This window comes from Fundulus heteroclitus, chromosome 1 (assembly GCF_011125445.2).
Source record: "Fundulus heteroclitus isolate FHET01 chromosome 1, MU-UCD_Fhet_4.1, whole genome shotgun sequence".
Lineage (NCBI taxonomy): Eukaryota > Metazoa > Chordata > Actinopteri > Cyprinodontiformes > Fundulidae > Fundulus > Fundulus heteroclitus.
Window position 1 is genome coordinate 31302891 of NC_046361.1, and position 20989 is coordinate 31323879.

Here is a 20989-nt window from a genome sequence, read left to right on the forward strand (position 1 = left end):
AGCAGGTAAATAAGATGATTTGCCAATGGAATAATATTTTTTTTCACTTAAAATAGGAACAATTCATCTACATCTTATTTTAAGTACAGGATGTCTAATTATCTTATTTTAGGGGTCAAAATACTCATTCCATTGGCAGATAATCTTATTTACCTGCTCAAATCAAGGATTAAGACACTAACTTTAAGAACATTTTACTTATTTTAGGTAGATTTTTACAGGATTTAAACCAGGCCACGGCGAGACGAAGCCTTCCTGAGCAGATTTACACTTTGAATTCTGTAGATTGTATCTGTTGTGAACGAAGCAGCATTTTCTGTTATCGCTATTTGTAGACTATTGTGATCTCTATCTGCAATTATTTATTTTTTTTTTTAAATTAATGAACATAGTGATTTGTGGTTGATAAAAATGTTGCAACAAACTGAAAGCTGACCATGCACTGCAAAAATAGAACTAAAGATAAGTCAAATTTTCTTGAAATGAATGTATTTGCCCTTGATTTGAGTAGGTAAATTAGATTATTTGCCAATGGAATGAGATTTTTGCACTTAAAATAGGAAAAATTCATCCCCATAATCTTATTTCAAGTGCAGTATATCATCTAATTATCTTATTTTAGGGGTCAAAATACTCATTCCATTGGCAGATAATCTTATTTACCTGCTCAACTCAAGGATTAAGACACTAACTTTAAGAACATTTTACTTATTTTTAGATCCGTTTTTGCAGTGTGCAACAGCAAAAAGAAAAGGATGAGCAAGCTTCAGAACAATGTTGAAATTTATTAAGGTAGAAGATGGTTCTAGTAGCAACAAAGGTGTCGCTCTTTATTATAAAACATATGTACATGTTTGACATGAGCATGGAAGCGGTAGCACTGACTCTGACAAAGCGCACATCTAGAAAGGAAAAAAGTTTTAACGTGCAGCCAGAGGAGCCACCGGCCGTCTCCGTGGGGTCCCCGTTCACTCCTTGGGGGGATGGTTGGCGGCGTTGGCGCGCAGCACGGCTCCAGGGCTGGGGTACGGCCGCTGCTGGAACAGAGGCCCCGCCGCTGTCGTGTCTGCGCCCGTCTTTGCTTCGTTGCGCTTGGGGAGGCCGCTTGACCAAGAGCCCCTGTGAAGATAAAAACACGTTGCTTTTAATCAACGGCTTCATTTCATGCATTATTCCCGCGGCTGTGAGACCAACTTCACACATCAAAGTCACACCACAAGTACCGCTTGTTGCTAAGCCGCTCAGCTTCTAAAGAAAGCTTCTGGAAGTTTCCATGAAGGAAAACCCCAGTTTGTTTGATTCCTGTCAGATTTGATTATCGGTGATGTGGAGACTCAGACGGATAGTTTCTGTTTTAGACCCATCGACTATCTGTTGCTCACCAGAGATCAGGGAATAACGCAGACTTCCTTCTCTGCAGCAAACGATATGCAGATGCATCACAAATAAATCACAACGGCATCAAAAAGTAAACATTTTTCAGCCATTCCACTTAAAAATTGAAACGTGTAGATTAAAAAAATCAGTGATTTGATGTTGAAGATTATGGACAGTAAATGAAAACCCCAAAAAATCTGGTTCTCAGACAATTTGTTATATAAGACTACTTTTTTTTATATGTTTTCTAGCTTTGTTATGGCCCACATAATAGTGGGGATGATTTCTGACTTGACAGATCGTCAAGACCTTTCACAAGGAGGGTTAGACACACAAGTTATTCCCAAAGAAGCTGGTTACTCAAGGAGTAACGTCTCCTTGAGAAAGTTTGGTGGAAGAAATAAATGCATCCATCACAGAGAGATGCAAATGGAGACCTCAGTCAGTTTTCATCTTTGCCTTTAAAGATGGATTGACATCCATTTATTTACTTAGAATCTGCTGTGTTTAGTACAAGGCTTTACAATCCTTTGTTCCTTCATGTTTTGTTTCAAAGAGCCAAACTTGTGGTGATCAGTATTTATGCACTGCTAAAACAAAATTAAAAATTAGTTGAATTTGCTTAAAATGAGTGTGTCCTTGATTTGAGCATGCAAATAAAATGATTTGCCAATGGAATAAGATTTCTGCGCTTAAAATAGGAACAACTCATCTCTATCATCTTATTTCAAGTGCAGTATATCTAATTATCTTTTTTTAAAGGTCAAAATACTCATTCCATTGGCAGATCCTCTTATTTACCCGCTCAATTCAAGGACAAATACACTAAATTCAAGACAATCTGACTTATTATTAGTTCAGTTTTTGCAGTGTGTTGGCTTACCGAAGGTCTTAATGGGTCCTTTTTTTGGACATTGACAGCAGTCAGACTCATTTTCAGTCCAGTTTTGTAGTTTTCTTATTAAGGAATCATGTTGATGGTGAAACAATATTTACGTAAGGCCACGCCAACTGTAATATTTGACATTATCATTGAATTGAATGACCAAGAGAAAGAAGGAAACGCTTTCGCTTTAGACTATAGGTTCTGGTTGTCTTCTGAGCCAACAAAACTAATATTTCATCAACACATTTAGGGTGATGGGACGATGTTAATCATGCAAAATGTGTTAATCGGCTACAAAAACATACAGTACGTTCCAGAAAACGTGTAATGCTCTATATTTATGAACGTCACGAGGGTGGGACGAACAAAACAAATTAAAACTGGATAGCCAAACAAAATCTCCCCTTTTCTTTCTCTAAGCTTCCCCCTGAAGCTCTTTGGTTACCACAGCGTCTATGTGTTTGACCAATCAGCCGATAGGATCGATGTTATTTCAAAGGTAGCGCCCAGCATGTGAAACCAGAGGAGAGCGGCGGCAGGGCCTGACTCAGAAAACTGCAGCCACCTCGCTCCCACGGGGCTTACCTTTTCACGTGACCCGGTGTCTGCTCTGCAGTGCCAGCAAAGTTTCAAACAAGCATGCATCATGTTACGCTGCAGCGGCACCCCTCTGCATTTAAAGTCAGTGTTGCAGTAAAGACTTCCTGATTTTTTTTGTATTAGTAGTCATAAAATAAGATGAGCTTTTTAATGAGTTTTTGCCCGCTGTCAAAGCTGCTCCAATTTTGATGAAAAATAAATGTTAAATTAATCAGTTGCAACTATTTTCTACGATGGCCGTCCAATATATGTGTAAAAAAGTACCATACATTTCGAACTATAAGTCACACTTTTTTTTCATAGCTCGCCCGATCCTACAACTTATAATCAGGTGCGACTTATTTATCAATTTTAATTGGTAAATCATACTGACCAACATGAACCAAGTAGTAAACATTACCACCTGTAGCCACAAGAGGGCGCTCTAGGCTTGACAAAACTATATGTTGCTCCTGTCAAGATAACAAATAAAGAACACATGTTTGTATGTCACTGTTTCAGTCTGCATTCATGCAGCAGAGCGTTGCGTGGTGAAGCTCGAAAGTAGAGCCCAGACCGAGACAGAACTTTGTTATTTGGCTGTCCGTGAAGCTAATAACAGCTAGCGCTAGCTTACAGGTCTGTTGTTCACGCAGTTTACAACTTTGCTGATGCTGCAAGTCAGCTTTACGTAGCTCTGAAACATCCGTGTCGTACCGTTAGCTTAGTACATAGCACCATTGCGCTCACGGTCTAATTTCAGCGTAATTTTGACAACTTTTAGCGTAACGGGCCGTTACACTGAAATGCTGACGAGAACTTCCCGGGATGGAGTTGGTGGCTTGTTGTGCTAATTTACTCCAGTCATCCATATTATTCACCTGCTTTTGTAATTGAATAAATTGCCTCACCAGATTAAATGTTAGTTTTTAGTCTTGGATTGTGTGAGGAAAAATTTCTAAATAAATGTGATTTATAATCTGGTGCGCCTTATATATGTTTTTTCCCTCGTTATGACGCATTTTTTGACTGATGCGATTTATATTCCTGAGCGACTTAAAGTCAGAAAAATACGGTATGTATACTGTGTCAATAGGGGTAGATAAGACGCATCCTGTGTAGCTGGCTCGCAGATCCCTCGTCCAAATAAACAGCTAAAGCAGAAGAAGGTGCTGCTGATACTGTACCTTGGAGCATCAGAATAAGCACTTGGATCCATGGGGTCCATCTCATCATCTTTTCTTCCTGAAAAATAAAAACACTCAACATGTGTCTCTGGAAAAAGCTTACGCGAAAAAAAAAAGAGAAATTTGGGAATATTACCTCTTTTGCTTTTGCCGTAGGGTGCGATGTCGTCTCTCCTCTGTTTCCTTCTGTCCCTGTCCCTCCCTTCATCCCGGTCCCTTTCTCTCTCTCTGTCCCGCTCTCGGTCCCTTTCCCGCTCTCTTTCTCTTTCCCTTTCCCGGTCTCTTTCCCGCTCTCGCTCTCGCTCCTTCTCCAGCTTCTCAAAAGGTCTTTCTGCTCTTTCATCTACAACGTCAACTAAAAACAAAAAAACAAGACGATGTTTTAAAAATTTGTCAAAGAAGAACATCTCCCAATTACAAATGTATGTCCAAATCTGTATTCATACAGTTTGCATACACTTGTCATGGGCATAAATGATTTTCACTTTGAATTTTTATCTAAATAACCCCTTTTCCAAGTGACTTTACTGTTCTTTCTTTTTTCCTAATCTACCCCCCGCCAAAAAAAAAATAATAATATATATCTATATCTATATATATCTATATATATATAATCTATATATATATATAATCTATATATATCTATATATATATCTATATATTCAGCTAAATCAGCAAGTTACAGAGAAACAACATCCTTTCTGTAGAATCTGGTTTAAATTTTAATGAATATTTAAGGCGTTTTTCAGGAAGAATCGGTTGCTTTTATTGAGCATAGTTCAGAATTTATTTGTTTTTTGAAGTCATGGCTCTGGAAATGGCATTCAGAAGCTTAATGTTAACCTGCTTTATCCATAAATAAAACCAATTTAGATAATTCTTTAGTTTGAACACTCAAAGTAACACCAATCTGATGTTTAAGAACAATCCAGGGAGCATCAAGGTTATTACAAACTGTGTCACTATCCATGGTGAAGACAGCTTTACATCAACATAGACTAAGAGGGGACAGACAAAGGAAAAAAGTCCTGCCTCAAAATCAACACCTTCAAGCTCTACTGAAAGACAAAGTTTGCCCACTTGGACAGGCCGAGTGTTTTTCAGAGGAAGGTTTTATGAGAACAGGAGATACTGAGCTATTTGGCCAGGATTACAAGAAGTTTGGAGGAGTTCAGGACGACTTTTACATCTAAGAACAATTGTTAAGTCATCCGTCAAGCCTGGCGGTGGCAGCATCGTGTGGTGGGACCGACGATGTTTCAGTGAAAAGAGACGAGCACCTCCAAATTCTTCAACTTCACCTTAGATCAGTAGCTAGGTGGTTGAAACCTGGACATCACTGTGAGTTTAAGAAAAACAATGATCCCAGACAGACGCAGCACCATTCCTGGTTTGGGATTCCTGAAGTTAAACTTCTGAATTGTCCCAGACTTCAACTCTGCGCAGGACGTACGGTCCAAAACTTGGGTACGTCCGACCAAACTAAAGACGTTAAATGGCCTCTAATGTTTATGATAAGAACAGTCCAGTCCACGACCTCGTTCATGGCTCCAAAACTTTGGGATTTCTTTAAAACTTGAAAATCTTATTTATCTAAATGTTACTGGGAGTATAGTTAAATATATTTAAGGCCTGTATATATATATATATTTCTGATCCTCTGTAGCAAAAACACTGAATAAATTTAACTTGTATAACTAATTAAACTTGTTTTCAAATCATTAAATCTATATTTGTTATTTATCGGTAACCCGGGAAAAGGAAGGATTAAAATAAACCATTAAAGCCCAAAACAGTCTAACATTTATGTCCACAAAGGGTGAATGTAAATGTCTGACTCTAACTGTAAGGATAGGCAATTGCCAGATAATTTAGGAGTTTTGGCTGGCTGTTTATAAAATCCTACCTTTTACTTTCTTGGCAGGTTTTGTTATTACTGAGGTGGGGTCATTTGGGGATAGCCAGGCTACCATGTCTGTCTCTGCATTCCAGTAGTAAGGAAGACCGCTGTGGAGAAAAACAACATTTAAATCAAAAGTATCATTATCATTCAGGTAATTTGAATAGTTTCATCGATAATTTAATAGTGCAACAGAAATCTGGGAGGTAAGGCTATGTCGGGATTACTATAAGGTGCCAAAGAGTTACATTTTAATTGAGGAGTACATACCAAGCTGGATCAAACACTTTGTACCAGTTAGGAGGAAGGTTCTCCTGTCTGGTGGATTCATAATCCACATTGTTGTCATCGTAATCTTCAGCGATAATCTCCTCGTCGGCTTCTGCTTTAATTAACCAGAAGATAGTTGTCAGAAGAGACAAAAACTAAAAGAATCAATAAATAAAGTAGATTGATAGGCCTTAAATGTTAAAACCAGATTAATACCTTGGTCTGTTGGTTTAACAATCCCTCGCTTGGCCAGGCGGGCCAGAAGTGCCGGAGGGAGAGGCATTCTGACAAACTGGAGTAAAGACTGTGTTTGGGGAGGAAAACATGAGGCGGTTAAGTTATTTTTCAATATTCTAATAACCCTATCAGTTGTGTTTAACCCACATTCGTCTGTTTATTCTGTTATAACAGGAAACTATAATATCCATCTAATCTGACAGGCCAGTTAAAGAGCATAAAGACAGCAGCAAAGAGAGGATAACGCTACAGAAACTGCAGGGTTCCACATGTTCAGGTGGGAGAATCTGTTAATAAGACGGATAAGAATTAGTCATGCACTCCAAACATCAGGGCCCGTATTCACAAAGAACCCTGAAACTAAAAGTAGCTCTTAGTGACGTCATTTCCCCAAATCGACGATTTTTCCTAGAATTTTACCTCGGTAACATAAAAGTTATTCATAAACCATCCGAGGCCTTAAAAGAGCTCCTAAAGTGTTTTTTAGGAGTAGAGAGGAGGACTATTAGCGAACCTAAGAGTGTCTTAAGCAGGGAAGACGGTGAAACGGAGAGAGATGATTGGCTGATTGACCTAAACAGCGTATATGAGCACATAAACCTCTTTAACATGTCTAATTATTATAATTACATGATTGTTAAACTTCTCCATCCCCATAGAGGGAAAATAATTAGTTTAACCAGCCCCACAGGTTAAAGGTGCTGCTATATAACGTCATTTTATTTAGGATAAATAATAGGAAAAATATTGACTCATCATGAATAAAAAGCGGAGAAATTGACAGAGAATATAATACAAAGGAATACTTACATCATTTACAGAAAAATACTAAAAAGTTACTTTTTTATCCTGCAAAGTTACTTCATTTATCCTGTAAAGTTATTTTATTTTCCTGCAAAGTTACTTTATTATCCTGCAAAGTTACTTTATTCTGAAATCCACTGCAATTCACTGAAATTCTCAAGCTGTATGCAAACGAAATTTCGTTCTGTACGCACTCTGTGCATACAAAATGACAATAAAGTCTAAGTCTAAGAAAATGCTCTGAATTCTATACATTTTAAAAGAAACTGAAAAAGTTACAGAAGAATATATCCACAAATCCACAAGAAAAAAGAGGTGAAAAAGTATCATCTGTGTTACATGATGGTCATCTAGAAGTTCCCCCGTGTGATGCCGCCTCCTCTCTAGCTTTTTGTTTCTCACTTTCCAGGCTGGCGCGTATAAAAGCGGGAAGACATGCCGGGAAAAAGAGGCATTGATCGGCAGCAATGAGCAATTTACCTTTCAACACTCCTCCATTCTCCTCCCAGAGCTTTGCGAAAAGGGGCTGCTCCTCTTAATTAATATCAAACAGTAAACATAAGCAAATCATATAAATAGAGCGTCACACCTAGCAACAGGGTCAACCACACCTCACTAAGTTAAAAACTTTTGTTCTTTCTTCACTCAGAGCCGCTCTCAGCAACTATCTGAATGAGTCTGAAGCTAAGAATCCTCGTTAGGATTGTTTAGGCTCTGATAGGAGCTCACAAACCTCCTATTATTGTTCCACCTGAACTCCACTCTACCAGGGCCTGCAATGAACTTCACAACTTCTTTGCATAATTTTTTTTTTTTAAAGATTAGACGGTTAATCTGCACATCCACACCAAATCCAGCACCGATGTTATGCTCAGACATAACAAATGCAGAATAAATTGACAACATTTCAATAACCCAACAGTAAAAGCTTAGAAGAAATCATAAATCAGTTAAGCTCCTCCTCCTGCTGTCTTGATATCCTACCTACAACCTTCTTTAAAAAACAGTCCAGCCTGCCAATGCATCTGACCTGATTCGAATGGTAAATTCTTCCCTCTCATCAGGTGTTTCCCCAAAGGCGTTATTAAACCACTGATAAAAAAAAGAGCAATCTGGACAAATCACGTCTGCAGAACTAAAGGCCAATCTCCAACATTCCATTTATCAATAAAGTTCTCGAAAAAGCTGTTTCAACAGCTAAATAGCTTCCTTACAATGACCAACTCCTTTGACGTTTTTCGGTCCGGTTTCTGTGCTCACCACATTACCGCCCTCGTCAAAGTGTTCAATGAGATCCACATGAACACAGACTGTGGAAGAACCACAGTGCTGGTTCTGCTGGACCTCAGCGCAGCATTTGACAATGTTAACCATGATATACGAATAAAGCGACCGTAGAGCGTGGTCGGACTCTCTGGTACGGCACTCAATTAGTTTAAATGCTACCTGAAGAAGAAGAACTTCTTTGTGAATACGGGCTCTGGCCTTTATGAAAAAAGTGGCAAAGACAACCGCTGCTAAAATGAAGTCGTAGGAAGTCAGATTTCTTGTTTTGCTTCCAAAAAACCTTTGGAAAAGGTGCTCTGGTCAGATGGTGCCAAAACTGAACTTTTTGGACTGCGTACAAAAACCAAATGTGTGACTAAAATAATCCCTTTAACCCTGAACACACCAGCCCTACAGTTAAAGTGGTGGCAGCAGCATCTTGCTGTGGGGAGGCATTTCCACAGCAAGCACGGAATGTGTGATTGGATGCAGAACGAAGCTAAATAAATTCTCCAATCCTGACTGAAAACCTCAGATTATAAAGTTCTGAAAACCACAAGTTACCATCAATTGATTTCCACTTCGCAATGGGTTTCTTTGTGTTGCTCATTCACATAAAATAGTAATTAAAAACTCTGAATAACTGAATATGATTTGATATTATACAGCTTCCAACCTAAAATCATAAAGTCTGGATTCTGGAGGTATGTTTACAAAAAAAAAACAATAATACGAGTACAGTGCAACAAGCCGATTTGAGGGTTTAAAATTGATTTAAGGAGAACTGATAAACTAACTGTTAAACAACAAGTAATGAGAATTAGGATAATTTGCAGATTTATTGGGATGAAAATAAAGAACAGTGCTGGCTCACATTACGACCAGTAATAATCAGCCAGTAATAATCAGCTGTTTTTCTGGGTTGAAACTAAATCAGAAATCGATTAAAAGCAGCTTACCGATGTGTGTTAAAGCGAAAATAAGTCGCTAATGCAGGGTTTTAAACACGACAACTTGCTGATTATTTTAAAAGACTACTACTTTATATTCAATGTGTACCGCAGTAGGCAACTGTCTAGCAAAGAACAATGTTGCATGGCCTGGAGGGGTAACCGTGTAGCAACAGCTAAAAAACACCAAAGAAACAAGCACGCTGTCTTTTACCCAGGAAATAAGACTTATAAAGAAATAAAAATACAAAACAAGTATTAATGTAAATCTAGATAATTATTAATGGTTTATCTCTCACCCGTAGGATATTAAATTGCTTTTTAGTCGTTGAAAGAACAGAAGATGGTGCGCCGCCTCTACAGAAAAAAAAAACAAAAAAGGAAGTCGTCGACGCACGTTGATGACGTCACTGTGTTCGCTTGACGTCTACAAATATGGAGGAGTATGCCCGTGAGCCGTGGTAAGATTAGTTTATAAATATTAGCTTTTTCTCACATTTGCTTTAGCTGTTTACCAAACATATTTATCATAGGGGCTAGAATATTTTTTGTTTGTTTGCGAGAGCGAGCTGACAGACCTTATGTGTGTAATACGGCTGCTATTAATCTGGACTTTACGATAAAGAAAAAATAAATAAGCAGCTGTTATCGAGCTGTAACTTCTCTGACCGCTGACAGTTTATTGTAACGTTTTACGACGTTTTGCTGGAATATCGCGTTGCTGCTAAATTAGGGCCGAAGGAGTTTTACGCCAATACATTAGTACAATGTGTTTTTCTTAATATTATTTTGTGACTGCACAGTGGAACCGTTGGTAGTGCTGCAGCAAGAAGGACGTAGGTTCGAATCCAAGCCTGGAGTGTTTTTGCACAGAAGCGTAGGGCTGTAGCTAAGTTTAGTAAATGATTAATATATCAAATATATTTTTTTGATTAATCTAAAACTGTGATTTCATAGTAAATTAACATACTTTAATAAATAAGCGCTTTGAAATACACAAACATTACATATTATAAATCCATTGTAAATGTTATATATATATATATATATATATATATATATATATATATATATATATATATATATATATCCATCCATCCATCCATTTTCCAAACCGCTTCTCCCTCATGGGGTCGCAGGGGGTGCTGGTGCCTATCTCCAGCGTTCACTGGGCGAGAGGCGGGGTACACCCTGGACAGGTCGCCAGTCTGTCATATATATATATATATATATATATATATATATATATATATATATATAGTAGAGAATATGTATAGGGCTGCAACTAACAATTATTTTGCTTTGACAACAGTCAAAAAGGAAGTTATTTGATTTACTTTTTTTTTTTTTACAATTAACATATTGATAATAACCCGTTGATTGAACCAGGTGAAGATAAAACTATGCTGCTTGAGTAGTTCTAGATAGACCATATGTCCAGACAAAAGAAGGTTTTTCATCTGAAATGCAGAATGTTTATATTTTTTGTACAGTTTTGGCTTAATAACGGCTTTGTTTTAGAGTCTTTATCTTCCAGTTGACAATTGTTTGATTACGGAAATTAGTTGACAATTATTTTAGCAATAGATTATTCATGATGTATCTGATTAATTGTTTCAGCCCTAAGAGGTTTGCATGTTATACCTGTATACCCAAACCATTTAGAGTCAAATTTATCTTCTGTCTCCTTCCTGCAGCCCCTGGAGAATAGTGGATGACTGTGGAGGAGCTTTCACCATGGGTGCAATCGGAGGAGGTGTGTTCCAAGCAGTGAAGGGCTTTCGAAACGCCCCGGCTGTAAGTTGGAAAAAAACATGATTGTTTGCTTTCTAATTCCTAATTTTAAGGTAATCATCAACAGCTGTGTAATATTTCAGGGTGTTAGACACAGACTGAGAGGAAGTGCAAATGCAGTGAGAGTAAGAGCGCCTCAGATTGGAGGTAAGGGAGGCCTGTTTTGTTGATCTGAATCCTGAAATGTTTTGTGGTTATCCTTTTTATTTGACTCATTATTTCAGACCGTGTTTTGTAGTTTGAATCATTTAAATGCAGCAAACTTTTTATGAGGAAGCTTTGTCAATTTTTACTTCAGCTTAGTATAAGAATGAAGGATTTTATTTTCCTTACTAATACGTAGCCTTTTGCATTCACACAGGCTAACTGATGCTAACTGGTTTGTATTTCCAGGTAGCTTTGCGGTCTGGGGAGGCCTCTTTTCCACAATCGACTGTGGTTTAGTTCGTCTGAGAGGAAAAGAGGATCCTTGGAACTCTATAACAAGTGGCGCCCTGACTGGGGCCATCCTAGCAGCACGCAGTGAGAGACAACTCCTACACAACTATCGTCTGTCAACGATCACTATAATGAGCATCAATTAGTGACCGCTATGTTTTTTCTTTAGGTGGTCCGTTAACCATGATGGGCTCTGCGATGATGGGAGGAATCCTCCTGGCTCTCATCGAGGGTTTTGGTATTCTCCTGACCAGATACACAGCACAACAGTTTCAGAACCGTGAGTAGAGCTCAGTTACTTTTGGAAATAAATTGTTAATTTCATGGTAAATGTATTAAATGTCAAAGGTGGCGTTTTATTAGGTTTACAAAGCTTTCAGGATCACCAATGTGAGAATTAGGCTCTAAAGAATAGTGGTTAAGAACTAAAGGTATCTTTTTAGATGGAATATGGTATCACGTCACACACCAAGCATGCATGTACGCCTATGTGAACACCTGCCACTCAGGGCTTAGCCTCTCCCTGCCCTTAAAATGCCGCCGTCAGAGTGGCATTTTAGCAGCAGTGCAGCTTAACAGCAAAAGTCGGAGAAAACGTCCAGCTGTTCCTAATGTTCTCTTACTAACGACATTATAAAGTTATGAGTTACTTCTTCACTAGACATGGTCCCCCGAAAGGTAAAGCTGTTCTGCTGTGAATTTATCCTTTGGAAATATGGCCAAATGGGGCGATGGGTGAGAAGGGGAGAGGAAAAGGGGGGCCGGGTTGCAGTTGGAGTGGAGGTAGAGTTGTGGCCTGTCACCATGGTTGTCAAGATACTAAAATTTCAAACTCGATATCGATAACCAGGAAAATATTCGATACTCTGTACCATTTTCAATACCACATGGATAAAAAATTAAAGGCATAAAAATATTTTATTAACATGAAAAACTCTGTCAAAACTTTTTCAATCTATACATGAAACATGCTTTCTCAACAGAATCACAAATGCTAGTTGAATTAAGTGTCTAAATGAATACTAAATAAATAACCCAGATATAACACATGCCTAGTAGCACGCTAGCCACAGCTAATCACACAACATTAATGCGGACGACCGGTCGCTCTAACATCAGAAATATGCTTAATGCATTAAATTATGAACGGAAACTTTAATTTACTAATCTGTCAGAATTCATGATAAAAGCCAAGGTGTCGGTCCTTTAGATGTTTGGCCAAGTTTGTTGTGCTGCTTGACTTGGTTGCCACCACTTTAAAGCACCGTTTGCACACAGGCTTGTTGAGATCTTTGGGTTTTCCTTCTTTGTTTCCCTCATATAAAAAATATTTAGTATCGATACCATGTCAAACTAGTATTGTATACCGATACAGCGTTTGAGTATCGATACTTTTGACAACCCTACTTGTCAAGCATCTTGTTTTCGTCTACAGACACAGACAGTACTCAACAGATCCCCCTAGTGGTGAAATTTCGCTAATTGCTACTTTAAGCATTTTCCAGGTTTGGATAACTATGGAAAATATTCTATATTTACAAATTTCATTTCCTATCCAACTGACTCCTGAAGACCTTGTTTGACTCTCTGGGGGCATCAGCTATGATGCGGTTTGTTGGAGCAGCAGCAGCTTATCTGTAGCTGAGAGGAAGCGGTTAGATAAGCTCATCAGGAAGGCTGGCTCTGTCCTAGGATGTCCCCTCGACCCAGTGCATGTGGTGGGAGACAGAAGGGCTCTGGTGAAGATAACATAACCGTTGGATAGTGTCTCCCACGCCGTGCATAAAGCTGGTGCAGAACTGGGGAACTACTTTTCCAGCAGTGTTATGGCAGATCCTTCCACCCAGCAACTATTACACTTTGTAGCCATCGCTGCTCCCGACAAATTCAAATAGTGTTCACATCCCTACTGGTATTTGCACAGTTTTTCCATTACTTGTAAATAGTCTATGGTTGTGTTTTATGCACAAATGTTTGTTGTACTTTTTAAAAATTATCATAGTAGCACATTTCTTAGAACAAATATATGCAATTTTTATTAAATGTGCAATATTTGTGTGCTTTAAATTTCCCCCTAATGTGTTTTTTACCTTTTGTCAATCTAAATGCTGCTGGTTCAGCGTCTGGTACACCTCAATGTACTAAAAGTCCCAATGAGGGACAATAAAGTAAAATTTCTATTTAGCTCTGAAAGCTGCATTCATTCATTCGTCCAGCCCCCGCAGTCACCCATCAACTTTCATTCCTTCACAATTTGTGCGCACACTGTAGCAACATCTGATCTGAATCCATTGTCATTCCTTATGTTCATAGTTCATATAGCACTTCACATTCAGGAAATCTGAATCTATCAAAGCAGGAGATTTTAACATGTGTTGTTTTCTCTTCTTGCGTTATCCAGCTATTCCGTTTGCAGACGACCCCAGTCAGCTCCCTCCAAAGGACGGAGACCATCACCAGCAGCAGCAAGGTCCGAAGGGGCTGTTTCACTAGATAACCTCTGCTAACTGTAGACACAGTGAGTCCGACCGCAGCATAATGGGAATAACACCACTGCTGCCAGGAGATTGTGGTCCCTACAGCGTTGAAAAAGTAGTTGCACTTTGTTATCGTACCTCAGGGGTGAAATACTGTGATTAAGTGTTTATGAATGAATTTTGACATGTGAGCAAGAGTCCTTCAGACAAACCTTATGTTGTCTTCATCACAATGTCATGTGTCATATTGTTTTCGTGTCATTGCTGTGGTTCTTTATGGACTTATTTATTCTACATGTATATGCTAGAAATATATTTTTTTGCTGGATAGAATAAGTTAAGGAGCATCAATGGGATGCATATTTATACATGCTTTGACATGTAAATCCTAACATACAGAAAACTTGGTCCAGATTTAGGCAATAGCGACCGTGTTGCCGTTCCGCTTTGCACAGCGTGAGATTTTCTTCTGGAGTTCTTCCCACGTGGCTCATGAAATGAAGGAGGGTGTGCAGGGAAGCGCCTACCTCCTAGTACAGGGTTCCCACGGGTCCTTGAAATCCTTGAAAGTTTGTGAATCTGAAAAAATTAATTCAAGGCCCATGAAAGTTCTTGAAAACAGCCAAAAAAAAACACCTTGTCCTTGAAAGTTCTTGAATTTGTTTGTGGGGTTGAAAGTTAACACGAATGACGACTCGTGTCATTATTTTACTACCACACGATCTTTTAAAATGATGTTGATTCCGCAGACTTTTAATTTGCAAAAGTATGTTCGCTCTTCTTCGTTTGTTGGTAGGCTATGGTTTAGGCCTACGTGCGTCCAATAGGTTACATTCACGCAGTGTTGCCAACTTTAGCGACTTTTCAGAGTCAAAGTCAAAAACTAGCTTAATCAAAGATGAAAGTAAGTGAAACAAATTGATATAATTCTGAACATCTCAATGCTGCACTTTTTTCTATAAAATTCCATGAAACGATAGGCTAATGTACATCTTATATGTAATGTAGTATGGCACAGCCATGTACTGTGGATATAAATGTAGGTTATGAATATGATCAATATCAATGTAGGCTATAAATTAAGTCCATTTTCTTGCATTGCTTCTGACCCAACAACTTCTATGCCGTTTAGTCTTTTATTGAATTTGCATTGTATTAAAATATGATAACCTATTCAGCGGTCACAGTAGGTCAATGCCGCCACATGTGGTCCTTGAATTTAAGGAAATTGGTCCTGGAAAGTCCTTGAAAGGTCCTTGAATTTGATGTTCACCAAGGTGTGGGAACCCTGCTAGTAGGACATAAAAGGCATTACACCAGCAACATCACAGCTTTCTTGAATTTGTCTTTGCGATGCATGTCGTCCAGCTGGTATTATTACCACATGGTTTTTAATACATGCGCAGAGCGGACCCATGAGTAAAAAGTAACTTTCAGATCATGTGAAACTATTATGTAGCACTGTTTTTTTTAAAAGTAGGATTCACAACTATTGGGCAAGCAAACATTCACGTATGCATTCAAATGTTTGATCTTCCCGGCCTTTTTGCTTGGAAGCTTGTTCGATGACATGCACACAAACAGTACAGGAAATTGCTTTTGGAAAATGCCATCCCTCCGGAACATTCTGTGGGACATTTCATTTCTGTAGCTGCCGTCTCTGAAGGACTGGTCTGAATCTGTAGCTGAAGCTAGCAGTCAGAGAATCTGGAGTCAGAGTGCAATTTGTTCACGCCTTTAAAGCTGATCTATAAACATTTACATTCACACACATGTGAAGACTTAGTATGCTGCCCTAGAATAGAATATAGGGCCTTGAAAAAGTCCAAATTGTTTCATGGTACAAACTTTTATGCTCATCTAGGAGCTTAAAGCATTGTTCATTCTTTTTGGAAAGTAGGTCAAGCTCAGTTAGCCTGAAAAGTTTGTCTGTAAACATCTGTTTTCCCATTTTGCCACAGACTCTTTGTCTGGATTTCAGTCTGCACTTTGACTAGGACATTCTAACTCATGGATCTGCTTTGATCTAAACTATGTTATTGCAGCCTTGGCTGTATTTTTAGGGTCGTCATCCTGTTGGAAGATGATTCACCGTTTCACTCTCAAGTGTTTTGCAGCCTCTAACCAGTTTTCTTCCAGGATCCTTCAGGATTTTGCTCCATCCATCTTCCCATCATCTTTCACCAGCTTTACTGCCCCACACCATGATGCTGCCACCACCGTATTTCTCCATCACCATCATATGTACCTGGTGACACGGAGTGTTACTTTTTCTCTACATTTAGGGTTTAATTTAATTTTGACCTCATCGCACCGGGGGACCATTCATTGTTTTCTTTAATTTATTTGTATTTTTACAGGCACAGTACAACTAAACATTATTACCAAAAGGCAACTGATGCGGGATACACAGGGCTTCTAGCCAACCCTAATCCTAGGCTAAGTTAAAACCTAGGATCAAGAAACAAAATCAAAAATTAAGCAGCGGCCGCTGAAGGCAAACGGTTGCACTGGGTTTTATTTAAGGGTATCAGAATTTTTATTCATGTCATACATTTGAGATTTCTTCACTTGTAGATCAATATTAAAGCCACTTATCTTTTTCCTACAACTTAACAATTATGCACTACTATATATTGGACTATCACATAAAATCTTAATAAAAACACACTAGCTTTTATAGTTTTAACATAGCAAAAATAAAAAAATTAAACATTGAAGCGGTATTAATATGTTCACAAAGCACTGCATGTGCTGAAACCAAGCAAGACAGTGTTTCTCTGAAACGATTTTCACTCTTAAGCCCGAAAAATGTATTACTAAACAGTGATAATTTGGGTTCAGTGTTTTACTCGTTGCCTGCTCTGTGACATTACACCCTGTTTGCTCAGCAAGCTTATTATAAAAAAGTCTTGGTCTGACTGTATTCTGTTTATTTTTGTATTTAAATGTCAGTTGTGAAAATGAAAGCTAATGAACGTAGTTTTTTAGATCATGTTCGTGTCCAAGATGCCTCAGCAAGCATCATTCCATCGTTGGCTTTTATTTTCTCTCTATTGGACTTCTTTCAGTCATTAATGAGCAAAGACAACATCATGTATGCAACGTGAAGAACTCAGTAAGGATTTTTCTTAAAGTAGCTTTTAGTTAAATGTTCACTGTAACCGCTGCACACACCGTCAACAGTCCCAGCTATTGTTATCTAACTGGAGGACTTTTCTGGAAGTTGCCACAGCAAAGACATGTCCCAAACACAATGTAATGCTTTATGCGTAAACTCTGTATAGAAAGATTGTTTATTTTATCAAAATATTTTTACTGTGTAAAATCGAATTAAGGCAATAAAGATTTGAAATTATATTTAAAGATTTTATTGTTGTTGTACTTCTTGGAAAATAACATTTCGCACGGTCATCTCTAGGCTGACGTCTCGGGGCATAATAAAAGGGATGTGATCCTTACTGGGTTCAAAAATGACTGTAATCTAAATCTAACGCGTGCACTAAGTGTACAAAAATGAACCACAGATTCTACACTTGTGTCTTAAACAGAGGTGAAACCAAAAGGGGAAGCTTTGCTGTGAAAAATACTCAGTACGTCCATGCAATTTCAATAGGATCTAAGACAGAAAGTATCAGGCTGGTATTGCTAATTATAAGCAGTGGATAAAACACTCCTCATATGTGAGTCTCCTCTATAAAAGCAGTAGTTTCAGCAGTTTGGGGTTGTGGAGTAAACAGGAGTGTTTTAACACAATGCCAAAAGCTCTATGAAGTCAGAAATAAGGAGATGCAAGTCATCAGATTGGCAGTGAACTTCTCTTTAAACCAAAGCCTTTTTCCCGTTAAATGTGATAAGCTTTGTCTAATAACGGGAACTTTGGTCAAACTAACTTACTTGTTTCAAAGAAGAGAACAGAAATAAAAAGAAATGGTGTTGGGTTTAGTCAGGAAATATCAGGAAAACTTTGACCACAGGTAATTCTAGATCCTCCTAACTTGGTAATAATCCACTTTATACAATGTCAGGAAAACGTGATTGGAGTGGAACCCCACCAAACTGTGCAAGGTAGAAAAAAAAATAGATTTATGTAAGGAAAAGTTTTTAATGCACATATCTATATTTGCTCTTGTTATTTAGAACTAACATTCACTTAATGAAATGTACGTTTTTCAAAGGCCATTTAAAACCACTGGACTTGATCTGTCTTGTTATCGACTGTGAAGATGCGCCCCCTGCTGCCGCTCCCGTTGTACTGCAAAGAGTTTCAGCTACTGTCCAAGGTCAAGATCTTGACAGTATTCTTCCCTTTTATTGGTGTGATTTTGCTGCTGAATCGCAGAAAGCTGCACAGTTTGTCGTCCCCCACCTGCCTGCGCCCTGAAAGATTTCCTCTGTCATCCTTTTAACCGGCTCAGCCTCTTTAATCCTGAGCTGTCCAACGCCTGCACATGGGCGCGCCTATCTATCTGCAACTCTCATCGTTATGCGCCAGCGTCTACAAGCAATTGTGTTTTTTTTTTAAATCCGATTTACTTTCCGCAAAAAGTTGCCGAAGAGTTTAATTGGATTTTTCTTTATTATTCTTATTTTGGGATTGCAAGCTGGCGCAGCGCAGAACGGGGATTTGCGGCTCTGAAAAACGCGCATGTAAAATGAGAGGGATTTTTTTTCAACCCGTTTAAGGTTTTCTTTCTTAAACACACATTTAAAAAAAGAAACAAATCCCCAACTGGGTTCAGGATTTATATCTGTGATCCTTTACGCATCACAGATATCCTAAAGAGTTGATGGTGCGCTATTTTAGGTGACTGCTTGCTGCGAAGCTGCGGAAATGGACGGCGCAAAGAAAGGTAAAGTCTGCACACTGTTTCATTTTTATAGGGATACATCCACATGCACTCACAGTAAAAGGTGCGTAAGCCTGACACGGTGCTCACATTGTTCTGATAGTGACATACAGTTGGTTAAAAAAAGCTTTTATCATAGTCTTTGTGCTCCTGCTGTATATCTGTGGTTAGTTATGGTTGAGAACGTAAAGGTGTACTTAGGTGAAGCTGTGTCGATGGGAGGCCTTTCCTAACAGGTGTTCATGTGCCTACTTGGGGATAGTGCTGCGCTAAGTGCCATGCTGCTCCTATAAAGAAGTAGGTCACATCTGGTCTTATCATATGAGACCCATAGGACACAATACCTCTTTCTTGCAAGCAAGTCCTCTCTTAATTGTGTTAGATAACATACACAAGTTGTATAAAAAGGCCCTGATGTCCAGGAGGGCATCTAACTTCAGAGGGCTACATAGTTAAAACGTTTGACTTAAAGCGACCCCAGTGAAAAGAAAACTCAGTTTCTCCCAAAAGATATTCACCATGCATTGTATTACCTAAAGCTTATTATCAAAACTTATATGTTTGTTTCTTTATTGTTTAACGCTCATTTGAAGAATAATTTGAAAGAGCTACAGGCTAAACTTTCCCAGAGAAAGAAAAGCAATAAGCATTATGTAGATTATTCCAACACCATGGACCAAAATAACGACATATATCTACTAGGTTTAGAAAAGGTTTTGAGTTCTAAAAAAAAAAAAAAGTTTTATGACCAAAAATCCCAGCTATAAATTTGAGGGAATAAAATATGTACTCAAATTAGAGGTACACTGAAGTCTAGCTCCAATAGCTTAGTAATTACAAAGTGTGTCTTCTAGCAGGCATTTTGGTGGGCAGATGCTTAGGCAAAAAGGGCACCCATCGCCAAAATTATTCATTAGATAACACAATAGGATATATTTATATTGATACGAGTTATATAGCCAAACGCACAAACATTTGTAGAATGACTGTCCTTTGATAGGTTCTGCCCTTCGGATGGAAACTGGTGTTTTCTGGGATACACTGGAAAGAAAAGATAAACTACTGGGCTTTTATACTGGTCTAAGACCATTTATCAACTTTGCTGCCTTGACCTGGTCATATTTGGCCAATATGTTTTAGAAAAGTTCTTCACATTGATTTGCAGAGATGTTTTTCCACCATACTTACTTCTTGAAATGTTGGCCAGAAGTTTAAGTTTAGCTTCATCAAGCCATAACATAACACCTTCCACCAGAAATCTCTCCAGCTTCTTTATTGCTACTGATTTCCATCTAGTATTTTTTTATTTTTACCAATCTTCAATAAATTGATAAACATTTCAATAATGTCACTGTTCTTGGACATTTTATGACACCAATTTATTTTTTGTTTTTTTGTTTTCAGTTGAGTAATACAGAATATATGCATTACATTAAAAGTGAAAGACATTCTTAAATGGTGTAACCATCTTTTTCATCAGAAACCCTGCATTTTAACAGGGGTGTGTCTACTTTTTTCTAAACTTAACTTTTTTTTTCTCGTTATATTCAAACCACAAACTAGATTTAAAGCGATTTACAGAGATATCTGCTCTAGCTGAAAGACAGTTTGTAGTATGGCTTAGGGCTGGACGATCATTCAATAATGATATATTGATCGATAAACGTATATTGATGATAGAAAAAAAAAGGCTCAATAAAAAGTTCAATAGAATAACAGTTTTCTGTCCTTTTGCATTCTAGCCATGTAGGTTAATATTACAGTCATGACAACCTCTCAGCCAATCACAAACGCAGACCCAAGAACGCTCTTTCACCAAGCTCCGCCCCCTTCAAAGGGTTCAGAGAGCATTCATTATTTTTTTCTTTTTTTAAAAACTTGCAGTTTTGGTAAAAAGTTGGTTGAATAAAGGGGCGCGTTTGAATTCAGTGTTTGTGTTTTTTGTATCTAAAAAGAAGTCGCTAAACAACAGTA

General features: G+C 38.2%; 3 protein-coding genes across 4 annotated transcripts in view; 2 read left to right on the plus strand and 1 right to left on the minus strand.

Moving 5' to 3' along the window:
- Positions 1-768: 768 nt before the first annotated feature.
- Positions 769-9857, minus strand: pqbp1 (polyglutamine binding protein 1). Of its 2 annotated transcripts, none has more exons than XM_021323106.2 (7): positions 9756-9857; positions 6416-6503; positions 6200-6311; positions 5936-6036; positions 4166-4384; positions 4030-4087; positions 769-1119 (listed from the first exon to the last, which is right to left on the minus strand). In XM_021323106.2, the coding sequence occupies exons 2-7, from the start codon at positions 6480-6482 to the stop codon at positions 969-971; spliced, it is 708 nt and encodes a 235-aa protein (XP_021178781.2). In that variant the 5' UTR covers positions 6483-6503; positions 9756-9857; the 3' UTR covers positions 769-968. The 2 variants fall into 2 exon arrangements, with proteins under 2 accessions (XP_021178781.2, XP_012730962.2); XM_012875508.3 differs by having other exon boundaries at positions 6200-6314.
- Positions 9858-9864: 7 nt separating this feature from the next.
- Positions 9865-14210, plus strand: timm17b (translocase of inner mitochondrial membrane 17 homolog B (yeast)). Its single transcript, XM_012875510.3, has 6 exons — positions 9865-9917; positions 11154-11253; positions 11334-11397; positions 11644-11772; positions 11858-11968; positions 14090-14210. Exons 1-6 carry the CDS (start codon positions 9892-9894, stop codon positions 14179-14181), a joined length of 522 nt encoding a protein of 173 aa, XP_012730964.1. The 5' UTR covers positions 9865-9891; the 3' UTR covers positions 14182-14210.
- Positions 14211-15457: 1247 nt separating this feature from the next.
- cacna1fa (calcium channel, voltage-dependent, L type, alpha 1F subunit a) overlaps positions 15458-20989 on the plus strand; it is a 41495-nt gene continuing 35963 nt past the window's right edge. The window contains exon 1 of the mRNA XM_036140840.1: positions 15458-19018. Within this exon, the coding sequence (XP_035996733.1) occupies positions 19000-19018 (19 nt within the window). The 5' untranslated portion in view covers positions 15458-18999. The remainder of the gene's footprint in view (positions 19019-20989) is intronic.